The sequence below is a fragment of the Camellia sinensis genome, chromosome 6 (assembly GCF_055761805.1).
Source record: "Camellia sinensis isolate YWXY chromosome 6, ASM5576180v1, whole genome shotgun sequence".
NCBI classification, from domain to species: domain Eukaryota; kingdom Viridiplantae; phylum Streptophyta; class Magnoliopsida; order Ericales; family Theaceae; genus Camellia; species Camellia sinensis.
Genome location: NC_138966.1, coordinates 61,287,106 through 61,302,766, shown reverse-complemented (window position 1 = coordinate 61,302,766; position 15,661 = coordinate 61,287,106). Strand labels below are relative to the sequence as shown.

The 15,661-nt window shown below is 35.7% G+C and overlaps 2 protein-coding genes across 12 annotated transcripts; one reads left to right on the top strand and one right to left on the bottom strand.

Annotated features, from left to right (window-relative positions):
* The first annotated feature begins 4,968 nt into the window (after nt 1–4,968).
* Nucleotides 4,969–15,248, top strand: LOC145792662 (uncharacterized). Of its 11 annotated transcripts, XM_082873846.1 has the most exons (11): nt 4,969–5,168; nt 5,247–5,350; nt 10,294–10,550; nt 10,653–10,676; nt 10,786–11,021; nt 11,091–11,297; nt 11,389–11,478; nt 11,551–11,637; nt 11,731–11,858; nt 14,632–14,868; nt 14,996–15,248. In XM_082873846.1, the coding sequence occupies exons 3-6, from the start codon at nt 10,514–10,516 to the stop codon at nt 11,151–11,153; spliced, it is 360 nt and encodes a 119-aa protein (XP_082729972.1). In that variant the 5' UTR covers nt 4,969–5,168; nt 5,247–5,350; nt 10,294–10,513; the 3' UTR covers nt 11,154–11,297; nt 11,389–11,478; nt 11,551–11,637; nt 11,731–11,858; nt 14,632–14,868; nt 14,996–15,248. The 11 variants fall into 11 exon arrangements, with proteins under 11 accessions (XP_082729972.1, XP_082729975.1, XP_082729974.1 ...); XM_082873849.1 differs by having other exon boundaries at nt 5,247–10,550; nt 11,115–11,297; XM_082873848.1 differs by having other exon boundaries at nt 5,247–10,550; nt 11,782–11,858.
* On the bottom strand, nt 9,486–9,986 carry LOC145793321 (uncharacterized). The gene has a single exon (XM_082876120.1). It carries the CDS (start codon nt 9,984–9,986, stop codon nt 9,486–9,488), a length of 501 nt encoding a protein of 166 aa, XP_082732246.1.
* Nucleotides 15,249–15,661: the final 413 nt, after the last annotated feature.

Genomic DNA, 15,661 nt, shown 5'->3' with positions numbered 1-15,661 from the left:
TGCAAAAGTGCTGGGAGCACGATTTTCCCGCTCGAGCGTCAATTACCCCGCTCGAGCGGACATCAAAATTCTGGGTTTCCCAGATTGTGTTCTTGAGCTCCAAATCGGTTTTCCAGCTACAATACTTGCATGCAATGGCTCAAATTACACATTTACACATGTTAACATGCTACTAATACAAGATTACAACACCAGGAAGCTCAATTTCATGATTTATCTACATGCATGTCCCAAAATATCTCAAACCCATCAACAACATGCTCAAATTCAAACATTCAAGACTTATACTCCCATGATTTGTACATGCATGTGGGAGATGCTCATCATTCTCAACTTAGATGGTACAAATGGCGATTACAACATGAGTTTCAACCAAAACTCTACATGAATCATGTGTTTCAAGCTCAAACATGCAGATTCAAAGTAATTTCTTACATGCATGAGTTCCAAGACTTCAAACTCAACAAAAATTAACTTATTACATGCTCTTTAACATTCTATCAACTTTGAACTTACAAATTACAAACAAGAGTCCATGAATTCACTTACTTAAGAGCTTCAACCCTCAAGCTCTAGCCAAATCTTGAGCTAGATCTTCAAATTCCCAAGTCTTGAGCCCAAATTACACAAGTCTCTCCCTTTCTCTCTCTACAACCGGCCCTCTCTTCTCTTCTTTGAGTTTAATATCAGTCAAAATGAGGCTAGGGAGGGAGAGATTGAGTGTTTAAAGCTTGACAACAAAATCCACTAAAGCCAAGATTATAATAATAAAGTAGTTGGGCTCTAATTCATCAATTTAATCGGTTTAATCTAACCCGAATCAATTTTTCAATTAAATTTCACCGTAGGCTCTAAAAATTATGCCAATCACAACGGCGTAATCAATTTCGGGTTCTGTGGCCGATAAGGCCTCTAATTTAATTTCCGAAGCGGTAAAATCAAACAGATATTCCTACGGTGAACAGATAGAAATTCAAAACCACATATTTTCACATAATGGCATACAAAACCATGCTAAACACATAACCATAAACAACTTAAGGACCAATTAGCATAATACAGAACAGGGATGTCACAGCTACATCCGCATCAATCTCCCCCACTATTATGATAATCGACCTTAAATAACGAAAATGTTCACTCTTAGGTAGTTCTTGGTTTTTAATCTTCAATTCTCTTCTGCTTTCATTGTTACTGTTACTAAATTTATACTCCATGTACTCTGTCTTAGTTCTGCTTATCCGAAATCATTTAGATTCAAGAGTTTTTCTCTAATCTCCAACTTTATGTTAACTCATTCTCTAGTCTCATCCACTAGCACGATATCGTCTGCAAAAAGCATACACCATGGCACGTCTGTCATGACCCGAACCCGCCCCCGCGGTTAAGGACATAACCGGCCAGTAATCAAGAGATTACCTACGGCCTTGAACCAAACCAAACGTATTTTAACAGAGTTAATGGGGGCCAAACGGAAGCAATTTAAAACTTTGTCCATAAAGCTGTGCTTATATGGCACATCATAATAACCATACATATGCATATTAATAACTCACAACAAAATATGTACTACATAAGGTTCTGTACATACAGGATCATATAAGTCTAAGTCAACCCATGACGACTATATACAATAGATGCAAAGTCTTCGCCAACATGACAGAATATAAATACATAACAAAAGGGCGAAGACGGGTCTCGTGCATGAGACACAAGGGTTAACTCTCCTAAAACCTTTGTTGTTCCACGTAGAATTCACTAGGGCTGGGTTTGGACTTCCCTTGGCTCACCTACAAACACATGAATGAGCGTGAGCGAAAGCCCAGTGAATAATATCAATTAAAGAAGCTATACAGACGATATGTAAAACAACATGCTTTAGACGGCCTTAGGCCCAATTCATATTTCAGATGACAAAATGGCCTTTGGCTCATTTACTCGTTCATGTCGAAACGACCTTTAGCCTATTCATTCATGTCAAAACGGCCTCTGGCCCATCCATTCATGTCAAAACGGCCTCTGGTCCATCTATTCATGTCAAAATGGTCTCTGGCCCATTCATTCTATTATTCAGATCAGACTGGCCTCTGGTCCACTCATTTGGTATAGCAAATATTGTCCACCAATCGAATTAACGAACTTATAAAACTTACATAGAAGTAAGCAATTGGACAACAACATATTTCAGATATCTCTGTTAAGATGTTACTCACAGTGATCAGTTGGTTGGTTTGCCCTGGAGCTCGACCCTACACATTCCATGAACACAAAAGGGTCACAAACAATTCGATCCGTTCTAAATTCACATTTTCCTCTTTAGGCTTCATTCTTATCTCTTTAACTCAATTACAATGCTCAATGCATGCCTAAGAGTACTTGGAAGTGAAAGAGAATAGAAAATGAAACACATAATGTCTTTTCAAAATTTAAGAAAACAGGGTCCCCGCTCGAGCGTGGACTTCCCCGCTCGAGCGGACCCTTGAGGCCTGCAAAAGTACTGGATATGCCAAATTTACGCTCGATCATGAACTCTGGCGCTCGAGCGGAAGGCCTCTCTACATGGCTTCGCGCTCGAGCGTGAACTTCCCCGCTCGAGCGGACATCATGTCTGTAGAAAATACTGGGAACACGAATTTCACGCTCGAGCGGCGGTTTCCCCTCTCGAGCGGACATCAAAATTCTGGAAAATCCAGAACATGTTCTTGAGCTTCAATTTGATGTTCAAAGGTTCCAAATGCACGATTTTGGCTCAAACTTCACATATACATATTCTAACATGATGTAAACACCAAATTACAATACAATGAAGCTCAATTTCACAATTTAATCACATGCATGTCTCAAATTAACTCAAACTCATCACCAACACACTAGATTCAAACATGCAGGACTCAAACTCATGTGAAATATACACAATATCCTCAACTTAATTGGTGAAGAGATGATCAAATACCTGGTCATTAATCAAAACTCAACATGGATTACGTACTTTATGCTCAAACATGGAAATTCATAGCAATTTCCTACATGCATGCATCTATTGACTTTAAATTCAACAAATACAACTCAATGTCCTTATAATCAAACTAATTGATGTTCTTGACCATGAATCAAACTTGAATCCATAATTTACAACATTAAGCTCATGAATTCCCTTACCTAGGAGCTCAATCTTCCAAACTATAGCAATTTCTTGAGTTTAATCTTCAAATTCCCCAACCTTGAGCCAAGATTACACAATTCTCTCCCTCTCTCTCTCTATAGCCGGCCCTCTCTCTTCTTTGAGTTCAAATCAGCCAAATGAAGCTATAAAGAGAGAATTGAGGGTGTAGTGCCTTATTACAATAACCCCACTAATTTCAATTTAATAATAATAATAAATAATTGGGCACTAATTCATCAATTAAATCAATTAATTCTGATCTGAATCAAATTTCAATTAAATTTCACCGTAGGCTCTAAAAATTATGCCAATCACAATGGTGTAGTCAATTTCAGTTTCTGTGGCTGATAAGGCCTTCAATTTAATTTCCAAAGCAGACAATCAAACAGATATTCCTACGGTGAACAGATAGAAATACAAAACCACATATTTTCACATAATGGCACACAAAATCATATTAAACACATAATCATATTCATGTTAAGGACCAATTAACATATTACAGAACAGGGATATCACAACGTCATCCTGAATATTTCTCGTCAACTCATCCATAACTAAAGCAAAAAAGATAAGGACTTAAGGTAGATCCTTGGTGTAACCCTACAGTGATAGGAAATTCATTTGTCTCTCTAGCAGGCGATCTAATAGTGGTCACCATCCCTTCATACTTGTCCCTAATTACATCAATTTCTTCTCTAACACCTACCGTATTGTATCTTGGGGCACTCTATCATATGCTTTCTCAAGGTCGATAAACACCATATGAATATCTCTTTTCTTTTCTCTATACTTTTCTATTACTGCCCTCAAAAGATAGATCGCTTCTATTGTTGACCTGCCAGGCATAAATCCAAATTGATTCTCTGACACGTCTATTATATCTTGCAATCGGTGTTCCATCATCCTCTCCCATACTTTCATTACATGACACATTAGCTTGATTCCTCTATAGTTGTTGCAATTCTGAACATCTTCTTTATTCTTATAAATTGGCACTAAAATACTCTTCCTCCACTTATCTGGCATGTTCTTAGTCAACAAAATTTTGTTAAACAACCTAGTCAACCAAGCAATTCCCTTTTTACCCAAACACTTCCAAGCTTCAATAGGGATATCATCAGATCCTAAAGCCTTATTTGATTTCATCTTCTTAAGTGCAATCTCCACTTCAAAGTTCATAATCCTACAATAGAACGTATAGTCTTAGTTTATTGTATTACTGGCTATTTCTTCCCCTATTGCTATACCTCCACGTTCTTCATTTAATAGTTTCTCAAAATAGTTCTTCCATCTTTCCTTAATCTCTTCATCATTCACCAATACCTTAGAATTCTCACTCTTGATGGACTTAACTTGACTATTTTATGAGATGAAAAAAAGTTCTTAGTCTCCACTTGAGTTCCCAAACAGGGCTTTAGTCATACTAAGGCTTGTTTTGGGAAGTAGGTTAAAAACTAGTTTTTTTTATTATTTTTTTTGACTTTTTTTTAAAAAGAAAAAGTATAAAAAAGTATAGAGGTCACTACTAGAAAATGGGGCATTTGACACGGAACTATTTGCGACGGTTTAAGTGCCGTTGAAGTCGCGAAATTATTTTTGTTGCGACGGAAAAACTAAGCCCGTGGCAAAAAGTAAGGTTATATGTGACGGTACGTTAAACGTTGCAAAATTTTTCTGGTTTAAATTTTTTTTTTTGTGACGCTTTTTTGGCAATCCATTGTAATTTTCTTTTTTTTTTTTCTCATCCACTCGCGACGGGCCTTAATATCGTCGCAAATAGTTATTCCTAAATTCGTGCCAAAATCCTGTCCCACTCTCCCTCTTTCCCGATATCCCCAAATTCTCTGTAATCTGTTGGGATAAAAAAAAAAAACCCTTCCTCTATCTCACTGCTCTGTCCCTTCGATACTCTACCCTAATCTCACCTAATCTCACTGCTCTCTCCCTTCCTCTCACCCAGTCGTCACTCTATCTCTCTTGCAGCGGCAACAACAGCGTCTAGGTAACCCTCTTCTTTTCTCTCGCTCTTGCTCACGCAAACCCTTCCTCTCACCCAGTCGTCGTTCTGTCTCTTTTGTAGCGGCAACAACAGCGTTTGTAGCAGCAGCAACAATAGCGCCTGCAACATCGTCTCTCTTGCAGCGGCAACAACAGCATCACTTTGGTTTTCCCTCCGGCAGCCAGGTATAGCCTTCCTTTGCTTTCTTCTGCTCTTCTCTGGCCTTCTATCGTTTGTTTCTCCCTGCTCATCAATTCATCGAAACTCTTTTCATTAAGAATAAAACAATTCAAGAATTTGTGTTGGTATGTGTGTGTTTGATTTGTGCGAAAATTGATTTTTTGTTGGTGTGTGTTTGATTTGTGCGAAAATTGATTTCGTGGAGTGTGTTTAATTTGTGCGAAAATTGATTTTGTGTTGTGTGTGTTTGATTTGTGCGAAAATTGGATGTGTGTATATATATATATATATATATCTTTTTTAGATGATGCCAAACAAGGGCTTAATGTTCTTATCAGTAAGCACAAACCATAGCAACAAGAAGAAACATTCACAAAAAAACACACACACACACACACAAAACACAACAGAAGTCACTTGGGTGTTTTTTTAGAGAGAGAAAGAGAGAGGTAGAGTTTTAGGAGACAGAAAATATGGCAAAGTGTTGTTATGTGACTGTCATGTTTGTCCTTGCAATTGTGCTTGTTCTGCAGGCCAATGCAAGGACTGTAACATGGTGACACTAATGGTGTCAATCATGAGCAAACCAATGTATTGAATGTGTCTAATGCTATGGCACCAAGTGGGAAGGGTGTGAAGGACAAGAAGTATGGTGTTGCATTTGCCAGCGTTGGTGGTGCTGCCGGTGTTAGTGGGGTGCTTCCAATTGGTGGGATTGAGGGAATTGGCGGTGTCGGTGGGATTGGTGGTGCAAGTGGGCTTGGTGGGCTGGGAGGTCTACGTGGGCATGGTGGTGGTGTGGGTGTTGGTGGAATTATACCTTAGGTTTTGTGTGGATTTTGTGGGTTTTTGTCAATTGCACTATGTATGAATTGGTGGTTTGTTATGCCTTTTTAAGTTCTGGAAGGGTGGTATAATTGCTTGGTTGTGCAATGTTGTGTTTATGGGGTTATTATTGTAATTCTGCTTTGGATTTGAATGAATGCTCTTGTTTCTAAAAATAAAAATAAAAAAACACAAAATACAAAATACAAATTTACGTAATTTGACTAGATTACCTACGTTCACGGTTTATAATAGTTTCATTATATTGATAGAAGAGATCAATCTATATGCTAGGGTTTTATATCAATAATGGTTTTAGCACAATTCGCCGCAAGGTCACATGATAAGTATACAGTACTAATTAGATTTCACAATTCCAACATAAAAAATAAATAAAAATAACAGTAATTAAATTTTTTTAAAAGAAATTAGGTATGATGTGGGTTGCACATGAAACTTTCCAATTTGTTGGCACTGATCAGTGGGTGAGGCAGTTGTCTGGAATATGACAGACCTAGGACCAAGGTGATTTAGTTATGTAATTAAATTCACATTTATGCATTTTGAATTCACATTTATGCATTTTATTAATGTTGAAGAAGCTTGAGTAGAACAAAATGGAATTGACTGGCAATGGAGACATAGTTGTTAATTAGGATTGACAATTGGTTCATACATGCTCATAAAAGTCACCAACACAGCAAAAATCATATTAATTATTAGTTTTTTTTGAAATATCACGTAACCGTTTGCTTGTTCAATAACTCATAATCATGAGGTCACCTTGTTCCTCCTCTCCGATAAGGTGTCGTACATGACAACAAGATTATTTCTTACTAGGATTTTTTTTTTTTTTTTTTTTTTTTTTTTTTTTTTTTTTGTGTGTGTGAAAGTTAATACAATTTTTAGTACTTCATAATCAATTTCTTGTAGGACATTCTCATATGAGAAGTTAAGGTTTCAAACCTCTGAAATAATTTTGTTAGTTATTATCTATATCACTTTCTTACAAGTTCATCTACCCCTGCCGCTTAGCGGCCATTCATTCCTAATTTTGTTATACGTAAACAAAAAATAAAAATAAAAATAAAGAAAGAGGAAAAAAACACAAATGGAAAATAAAAATAATATACATATTATATGTGTGATTCTTGATGAAACTCACAACTCAAACACGTGGCTCGTATATGTATATGTATATATATTGTGCAATTGAGATTTTTTGGCAATGGTTTAGCTTATCTCTATTTTTTCTTTTCTTTTTTAACATGAAACACTCAAACTCACACCACAACATTGACAATAGACAACACCAATTATCAATTACGTGGCATATATATTAAATATATAACTTTTTTAAGTACAGATTTGTCACAGTTTTGCATTTTTAAAAAAATCACAATATTGATTTTAGTTACCTGAAGAGCCATCTTATTTACTACTAGAATATATGCATGTTTTTTCTTTGAGCTTGTCAGATGTGGACCAGTCTATATAATAAAGGTTCTAGGATTAGCAGTTGCACATAATTACCCTTTTGTCATTGTCCCTATTTCTTTGAACACTCTGTATTTTATATGAATTCAATTATAAGTAGAGACTTGGAGAATAAGCTGGCCAATTCTGACTGGTGAAAGTTGGAGCTAGAGATGCCTTTTACTTCATGGAAAGGTCATCATAATGAAATTCTATAGTGACTTGGTGTTATTATACCAATAGCTTGCTAGAGTGGTCATATTTCTAATAAAGTTAGTCAGAAACACTTGTAAACTTATAATAGTGCTGTGAATTGTCAATAGAGAAATTAAAATCACAATCAAATAATTGGTTACAATTCATCATAAAAATGCATATTTGGGAAGTTATATACTTCTTATCATATTTTCTTATTTGACATGTTGGGGGTCAACCCTTGAAAATATGTTAGGAGTTGTAGAATAGTTTGCTTTGCTGAGTGGTATATTGTCCTTGTGTTTGTGTGAGTGGATGATTGTGATTTTATGAGCATTAGTAATTTAATGGCATAATGGTGTTGTGAGTTTTCTTACGGAGAGTTAATGGAGTTAAATTGAATGTTTGGTGTTGGACACATGGCAGTAGAGAGACACTGGGACAGGAAAATGCGACACGGAATTAGGACAGGTGATCCTGTGCCATATTAGAAGACTAAATACTGTATTTGCAATTAAAACTATCAATATGAGATTAGGTGTTGGTAAGAATGAAAGGAGTTTGTTTTGTGTAGTGGGCATCAGTTGAATTTACTTTCTAGTCCTTTATTCCCAGCAGCCACAAAGCACAACCGACACCTCCTTTTCTTTTCCCTTTTCTCTCTGCCACAGTGATCTCCTCTTCTACTTTGTGTTAGCCGCTTCCTATTGTTTTTCTTCTCTTCTTCGTTCCCCTCCTTTCTTCATTTCCCTTTTGATATAAACCCAAATCAGACTAAACTGGGAAACCACCCCAAAGATATATATATATATATATGTGTGTGTGTGTGTGTATGTGTGTGTGTGTGTGTGTTTACCTCCACCTTCTCCACGTCCTCTATTTTCTCTTCTATGCTATTAAAACCCAAATCAAACCTATGTATGGCAACACAGAAATAAAGGGACCGACAATTGACACAATTATTTGCTTGCCAAATATTGCAGTCCACTGCTGGAAGCTTGTCAATGCTTATTTTTCAGACACAATTGACTAAACATGTATAGCTTTATGTTTGAATTCTTGCTTTTAGAATGTTTAATTATGTTGGTATATTGATTAAATTACCAAGTTGCCTGGCTGAGGTATTTCTGTGCCAAGTGGAGCACTTGCTCATACAACTGTTTTCTTTATGTTTTCCTTGGTACATATGTATTCTCTGGTTTTTGAAAGTGAAAATGTATCGAAGTGAAGTAACCAAAGTGCATTTGAATAGAAAATTCTCTCTCTCTCTCTCTCTCTCTCTCTCTCTCAAATGTTGATTTCGTTTAAAATGAATGGTTATGATTGGACTGGATGTAGTTGTTTATTATGATTTTATTGCCTCAATATTGTCTTGATTGAATTTGTTATTGGTTACGCACTGTTATGCTTGTCATGTCTTAAACATTTTTGTATCTCTTCCTTTCTTCTTTTTTTTTTGGTGGTAATTTATTATTATACTTGGGACAGAAGATCCCAACCCTTCCAATATCTATAAATCATTTATTTTTATTTATTTATTATAAAATCTAGCTACAAAAAAGTTTAGATCCATACTACTTAAGGAACAACTGTTAGAGAGCATTTTTTTACGTACATCGGAAAGTTAAAAAACACACAGCAGGGCTAAGCCCTCTCCCTAGCTCTACCAACGATGTCTGTAACTAGCAGACTCCTAACTTCTGATGGTGGTTCATTAACCGCCAATATATCCTCTGGTTGCTCCACTCCAAGCTTTGGTAGTGCATCCGCATACAAATTTCCTTCCTTGTAGATATGTTGCACAGTACATTCACACCCACGCATAATGATCTTAGCATCTTCTATTAAGCCTTTGTATGGAGAGTTGATCTTTGTTTCCTCTGTTAAGAGTGTCACAGCTTGCATGGCATCAGTTTCAATAATCACTTTATTCATACTCTTTTGTAGCAAAACTATTAAGCCTTTGTATATTGCCCATAGCTCATTTTCAAGACTTGTCCCATCCTGGAGTCTACCATAATATCCACACACCCAAGCTCCCGCTTCATCTCTGAACAGGCTCCCAAATCCTCCTGCACCTCCAAGTTTCCTGCAACCATCTGTATTGAGCTTAATTTGACCTGCAGGAGATAAAGTCCACTTCATTAGTGTGAAGGCTAGCTTGGGGTTAACAATGGCTAGGGTAAATGCCTAGTTAATTTCATTAGCAAAATCTAAAATGAACTTCACACTCTCCTATGTACAAATCACAGTGTTTTCAAAAATTTGGGAGTTCCTGTTTTTCCAAATTTTCCAAAGGCACACAGCAAAAACAGTAGACCAAGTGAGATGCTTATTGAAATGTTTTTTGTTTTTGGCATTAGAAGTAAGCCAGTCCTGCCAAGGTTTATCAAACATTTGCATATACCATTCCCTCCCAAAGATAGCTAACCAAACAGCTTTGGCTTTATAGCAATTCCTGAAAAGATGGTTCAAATATTCCACCTCCCTACAACTGAGGCATAAAGGATCAGAGGTCAGACCTCTTTTTTCCCTCAACTGATTAGTTAAGAGTTTACCAAGGAGGGCAGTCCACAAAAAACTTTAAATTTTCTGGGGTAATCTCAGTTTCCATAGCCAACTCCAATCTTCCACAGTACCTATATTGCCAGAAATGATGTTTCTAATTTCATATGCTAGGACCGACGACTTCTTCATATCCCACCTCAGGTATAGGTTTGCTTTCATGTATTTAATTTATGCTTTAATTTATATGCTGTTTATTATACTCTTATATAATTTGTTTATTTTTATAATGTGTTCCAAATCCAGTGACTGATTCACAAGCCAACTCAGGTATAACAAATGGCTATGTATCTAATTACATTAATTTAACTACAAGTTATTTATTATCAATTTTTGTAATATGTGTTTTTTTTCTCATTACTCCTCACATGCCCTACAGTTTCTTTATCTTCCCCCCGAGGTCGAGGATTTGCGAAAGGCATTAAAGATTGGAGTACGGGCAAGAAGTTGGCCATTGATTTTGATGCCGACTTCAATCCCACGGGAGATAATGAGTCTAAGTTAACTAGCCAACTTGGATTCATGGTACGTAACGGGAACATTGTTTCTCTTACGTACGTTGATTGGATCGAAGTGCCTATTGATGTTCTTAAGTCAATATGGGTGGATGTTAAGGTAAAAGCATATTTACTAAATTGTTTAATTATATTGTTAATTGAACTAATGATTTAAATTGTACTGTAGGATAATTTACAAATTTGTCCGGAGGGGTACACACCATGTTGCTTGAAAAAGTGTAATGACTAGTGGAAGGATCACAAAAGCAAGATCAAGAATAAGTATTTTAAGCCTAACAAGGATCATACTAATATTAAAGACATGGTGCCTTCGCAAATTGTTCCAGAACAGTGGTATGATCTTGTTGATTATTGGAAGACTAAGAAAGTACAGGTATATAAAATAAGTTAATTACAAAGCATGTATCTTTAGAAAAATTATTAACTTTGTATACTTGCGACTTACATTTATGCAAACTTTGTAGGACATTGTAGTCCATAATGTTGGAAGTCGTTCCTTTCATTATATTAATTATACGACAGGACGTACTTCATTCACTCAGATTCGAAGGAAGGTATATATTATTTAGGTAGATATCAATATGAATGTAAATTACTGCGATAATAATTAATTTTTGAATTTTTAGATGATTGCTGAAGGGTTGCCCACGGATAAAATGAGTGTTTGGAAATATACACGCAATCAAACTGACCCTGATGTTAGGCAAACCATGGTATTTTCAAATCCTTAATTTTTTATTTATATTTGATTTTGTTTGAACTACCTAATTATTATATGTACTTGTTATTTTAATTTATATGATGAGTTTGAGCGACAATTGTCCATGTTGCCTGAAGACTTGTCATTGAGTGGCCAGATGCATTGAGTGGCCACTGTGAACCTACAGATTATGACGCCGATGAGAACCCACATACACCACCACCAAATGATGAGGTAAACTTTCAAGCAATTTGAAAACTTGTCGCTTGTGAAAATTTGTCGTTTTGTAACTTTTTCTCCAAACTGGTTGACACACTAAAATGCTAAAACAGGTTTGGATGTCAACGAAACTTGACACACACGACGAAATAGACACACATGACTTGTAGGAGAAAACGAAACTCAAAACTGATTCTCGGTTTTCAATCTAGAGTCTAATTTTCATTTATGAAAACTTATTACTTAATTTGTTTATTTCGAAACGGTTGACACACTAAAATGCTCAAACGGGTTCAGATGTCAACGAAACTAGACACGCACAACATACTAGGCACACATGACTTGTAGGAGAGGACGAAACTCGAAATCGAATCCCGGTTTTGAATCTAGAGCCTAATTTCCGTTTATGAAAACTTGTTACTTAATAACGCTTTTTCAAACCGGTTGACACACTAAAATGCTCAAACAGGTTCGGATGTCAACGAAACTTGACAAGCACAACATACTAGGCACACATGACTTGTAGGAGAAGACGGAACTCGAAATCGAATCTCGGTTTTGAATCTAGAGTCTAACTTCCGTTTATGAAAACTTGTTACTTAATAACTCTTTTCCAAACCGGTTGACACACTAAAATGCTCAAAGGGGTTCGAATGTCAACGAAACATGACACGCACAACATACTAGGCACACATGACTTGTAGGATAAGATGGAACTTGAAATCGATTCCTGGTTTTGAATCTACAGCCTAATTTCCGTTTATGAAAACTTGTTACTTAATAACTCTTTTTCAAACCGGTTGACACACTAAAGTACTCAAATGGGTTCGGATGTCAATGAAACTTGACATGCACAACTTACTAGGCACACATGACTTGTAGGAGAAGACAGAACTTGAAACTGAATCCCGGTTTTGAATCTGCAGACTAATTTCAGTTTATGAAAACTTATTAGTTAATAACTCTTTTTCAAACCGGATGACGCGCTAAAATGCTCAAACGGGTTCGGGTGTCAACGAAATTTGACACACATAATATACTAGGAACACATGACTTGTAGGATACGATGGAACTCGAAACCGATTCCCGGTTTTCAATCTAGAGCCTAATTTCTATTTATGAAAACTTGTTACTTAATAAATCTTTTTCAAATCGGTTGACACACTAAAATGCTCAAACAGGTTCGGATGTCAACGAAACTTGACACGCACAACATACTAGACACACATGACTTGTAGGACAAGACGAGACTCGAAACTGATTCCCCGTTTTGAATCTAGAGCCTAATTTCCGTTTATGAAAACTTGTTACTTAATAACTCTTTTTCAAACCGGTTGACACACTAAAATGCTCAAACGGGTTCAGATGTCAAGGAAATATGACACGCACAACATACTAGGCACACATGACTTGTAGGAGAAGACGGAACTCGAAACCAATTCCTGGTTTTGAATCTAGAGTCTAATTTTCGTTTATGAAAACTTGTTACTTAATAACTCTTTTTCAAACCGGTTGACACACTAAAATGCTCAAACGGGTTTGGATGTCAACGAAACTTGGCACACACAACTTACTAGGCACACATGACTTGTAGGAAAAGACGGAACTCAAAACCGAATCCCGGTTTGGAATCTAGAACCTAATTTCAGTTTATAAAAACTTATTAGTTAATAACTCTTTTTCAAACTGGATGACGTGGTAAAATGCTCAAACGGGTTCGGATGTCAACGAAACTTGACACGCACAATTTACCAGGCACACATGACTTGTAGGATAAGACGGAACTCGAAACTGAATCCCGGTTTTGAATCTACAGCCTAATTTCCGTTTATGACAACTTGTTACTTAATAATTCTTTTTCAAACCGGTTGACACACTAAAATGCTCAAACAGGTTTGGATGTCAATGAAGCTGGACATGCACAACATACTAGGCACACATGACTTATAGGAGAAGACGAGACTTGAAACAAATTCTCGGTTTTCAATCTAGAGCATAATTTCCGTTTATCAAAACTTATTACTTAATTTGTTTATTTCAAAATGGTTGACACACTAAAATGCTCAAACGGGTTCAGATGTCAACGAAACTTGACACGCACAACATACTAGGCACACATGACTTGTAGGAGAAGACAGAACTCAAAACCGATTCCTGATTTTGTATCTAGAGCCTAATTTCCGTTTATGAAAACTTGTTACTTAATAACTCTTTTTCAAACCGATTGACACACTAAAATGCTCAAATGAGTTCGGATGTCAACGAACTTGACACACACAACATACTAGGCACACATGACTTGTAGGAGAAGACGGAACTCAAAATCGAATCCCGGTTTTGAATCCATAGCCTAATTTCAGTTTATGAAAACTTATTAGTTAATAACTCTTTTTCAAACTAGATGCTGCACTAAAATGCTCAAACGGATTTGGATATCAACGAAACTTGACACGCACAACATACTAGGCATACATGACTTGTAAGATAAGACGGAACTCGAAACCGATTCCCGGTTTTCAATCTAGAGCCTAATTTCCGTTTATGAAAACTTGCTACTTAATAACTCTTTTTCAAACCGGTTGACACACTAAAATGCTCAAACGGGTTCGGATGTCAACGAAACTTGACACGCACAACATGCTTGGCACACATGAGTTGTAGGAGAAAACGGAACTCAATAAAAACTTCTTCTTTACAAACTTTTTTTTGTGTTTATTCGATTATTGTTAGATTATAGCTTAATGTGTACAATCATTGCTTGTTTTTAATAGTATTATCATCATTGTAGGATGTAATTAAAGTTTCTTTGGAGAGTTCTGTAATACCAAGAGTCCAATTGGCGGAGGGACTTCTTATTAGTGTTGATCCGTTGTGTGAAATTGATGGAGTTCCAATTGGCCCTGAATATTGCAAAGTTATTGTTTTAAAAGCGAACAAGCCGAACGCTGTTTTGGAAACAACATCCCGATGTCTAAGAATAGTTGGAGAAGCGGTGGGAAGATACATTGTGTGGCGCTTGATTCATGTATATGTTACAATCTTACTTATTTATTTATTGAAATAAATATCAAATGTTTTACATTTTTTGTAAGCTTGAAATTAATTATATTGTAAATGATTTTTTTTTGTTTTTTTTTGTTTTGTTTTTGCAGGTGTAACCCTTTTGAGTACGTGATGATATTTTCGTATATCGATATTAGAGTTTACAATCTTATTTATTTATTTATTTTTTGAAAAAAATATCAATTTTTTTTTACATTTTCTGTAAGCTTGAAAATAATTATGCTGTAAATGATGATTTTTTTTCTTTTTTGTTTCTTTTTGTTGATGCAAACCTTTTGAGTACGTGATATCTTCGCATATCGATATGGGAACTTACTATTGATATCAAAACAAGTTACACTATATTTGTTTTTATTTTTTTATTTTTTTTATTTCTATTGTCGATACTAAAAATTTGAGTTTTTGAATATCAAAAATTATTAGTATTGTTAGAGGTTATTTTATATATTTTTATAAAGAATATTTGGTTGACAATTGTTACAAGGTACATATATTATTCTTGGTATATGATTTTTTGAATGTGAATTTGGATATGGATGTGGATGTGGATGTGGATGTATTTTAGAAAATATTAATAATTTTTATAGGGAATATTTAATAAAATATTATTTTATAAAAAATAATTTTATTGCGACAATAATAAACTGTCGCTAATGTAATTTTCATTTCCTTATATTTTATTAGAGACAGGTTAACCTGTCGCATATACATATTAGTTCCAATCTTTTACGATGGTTTCAATTGTCGCAAATAAA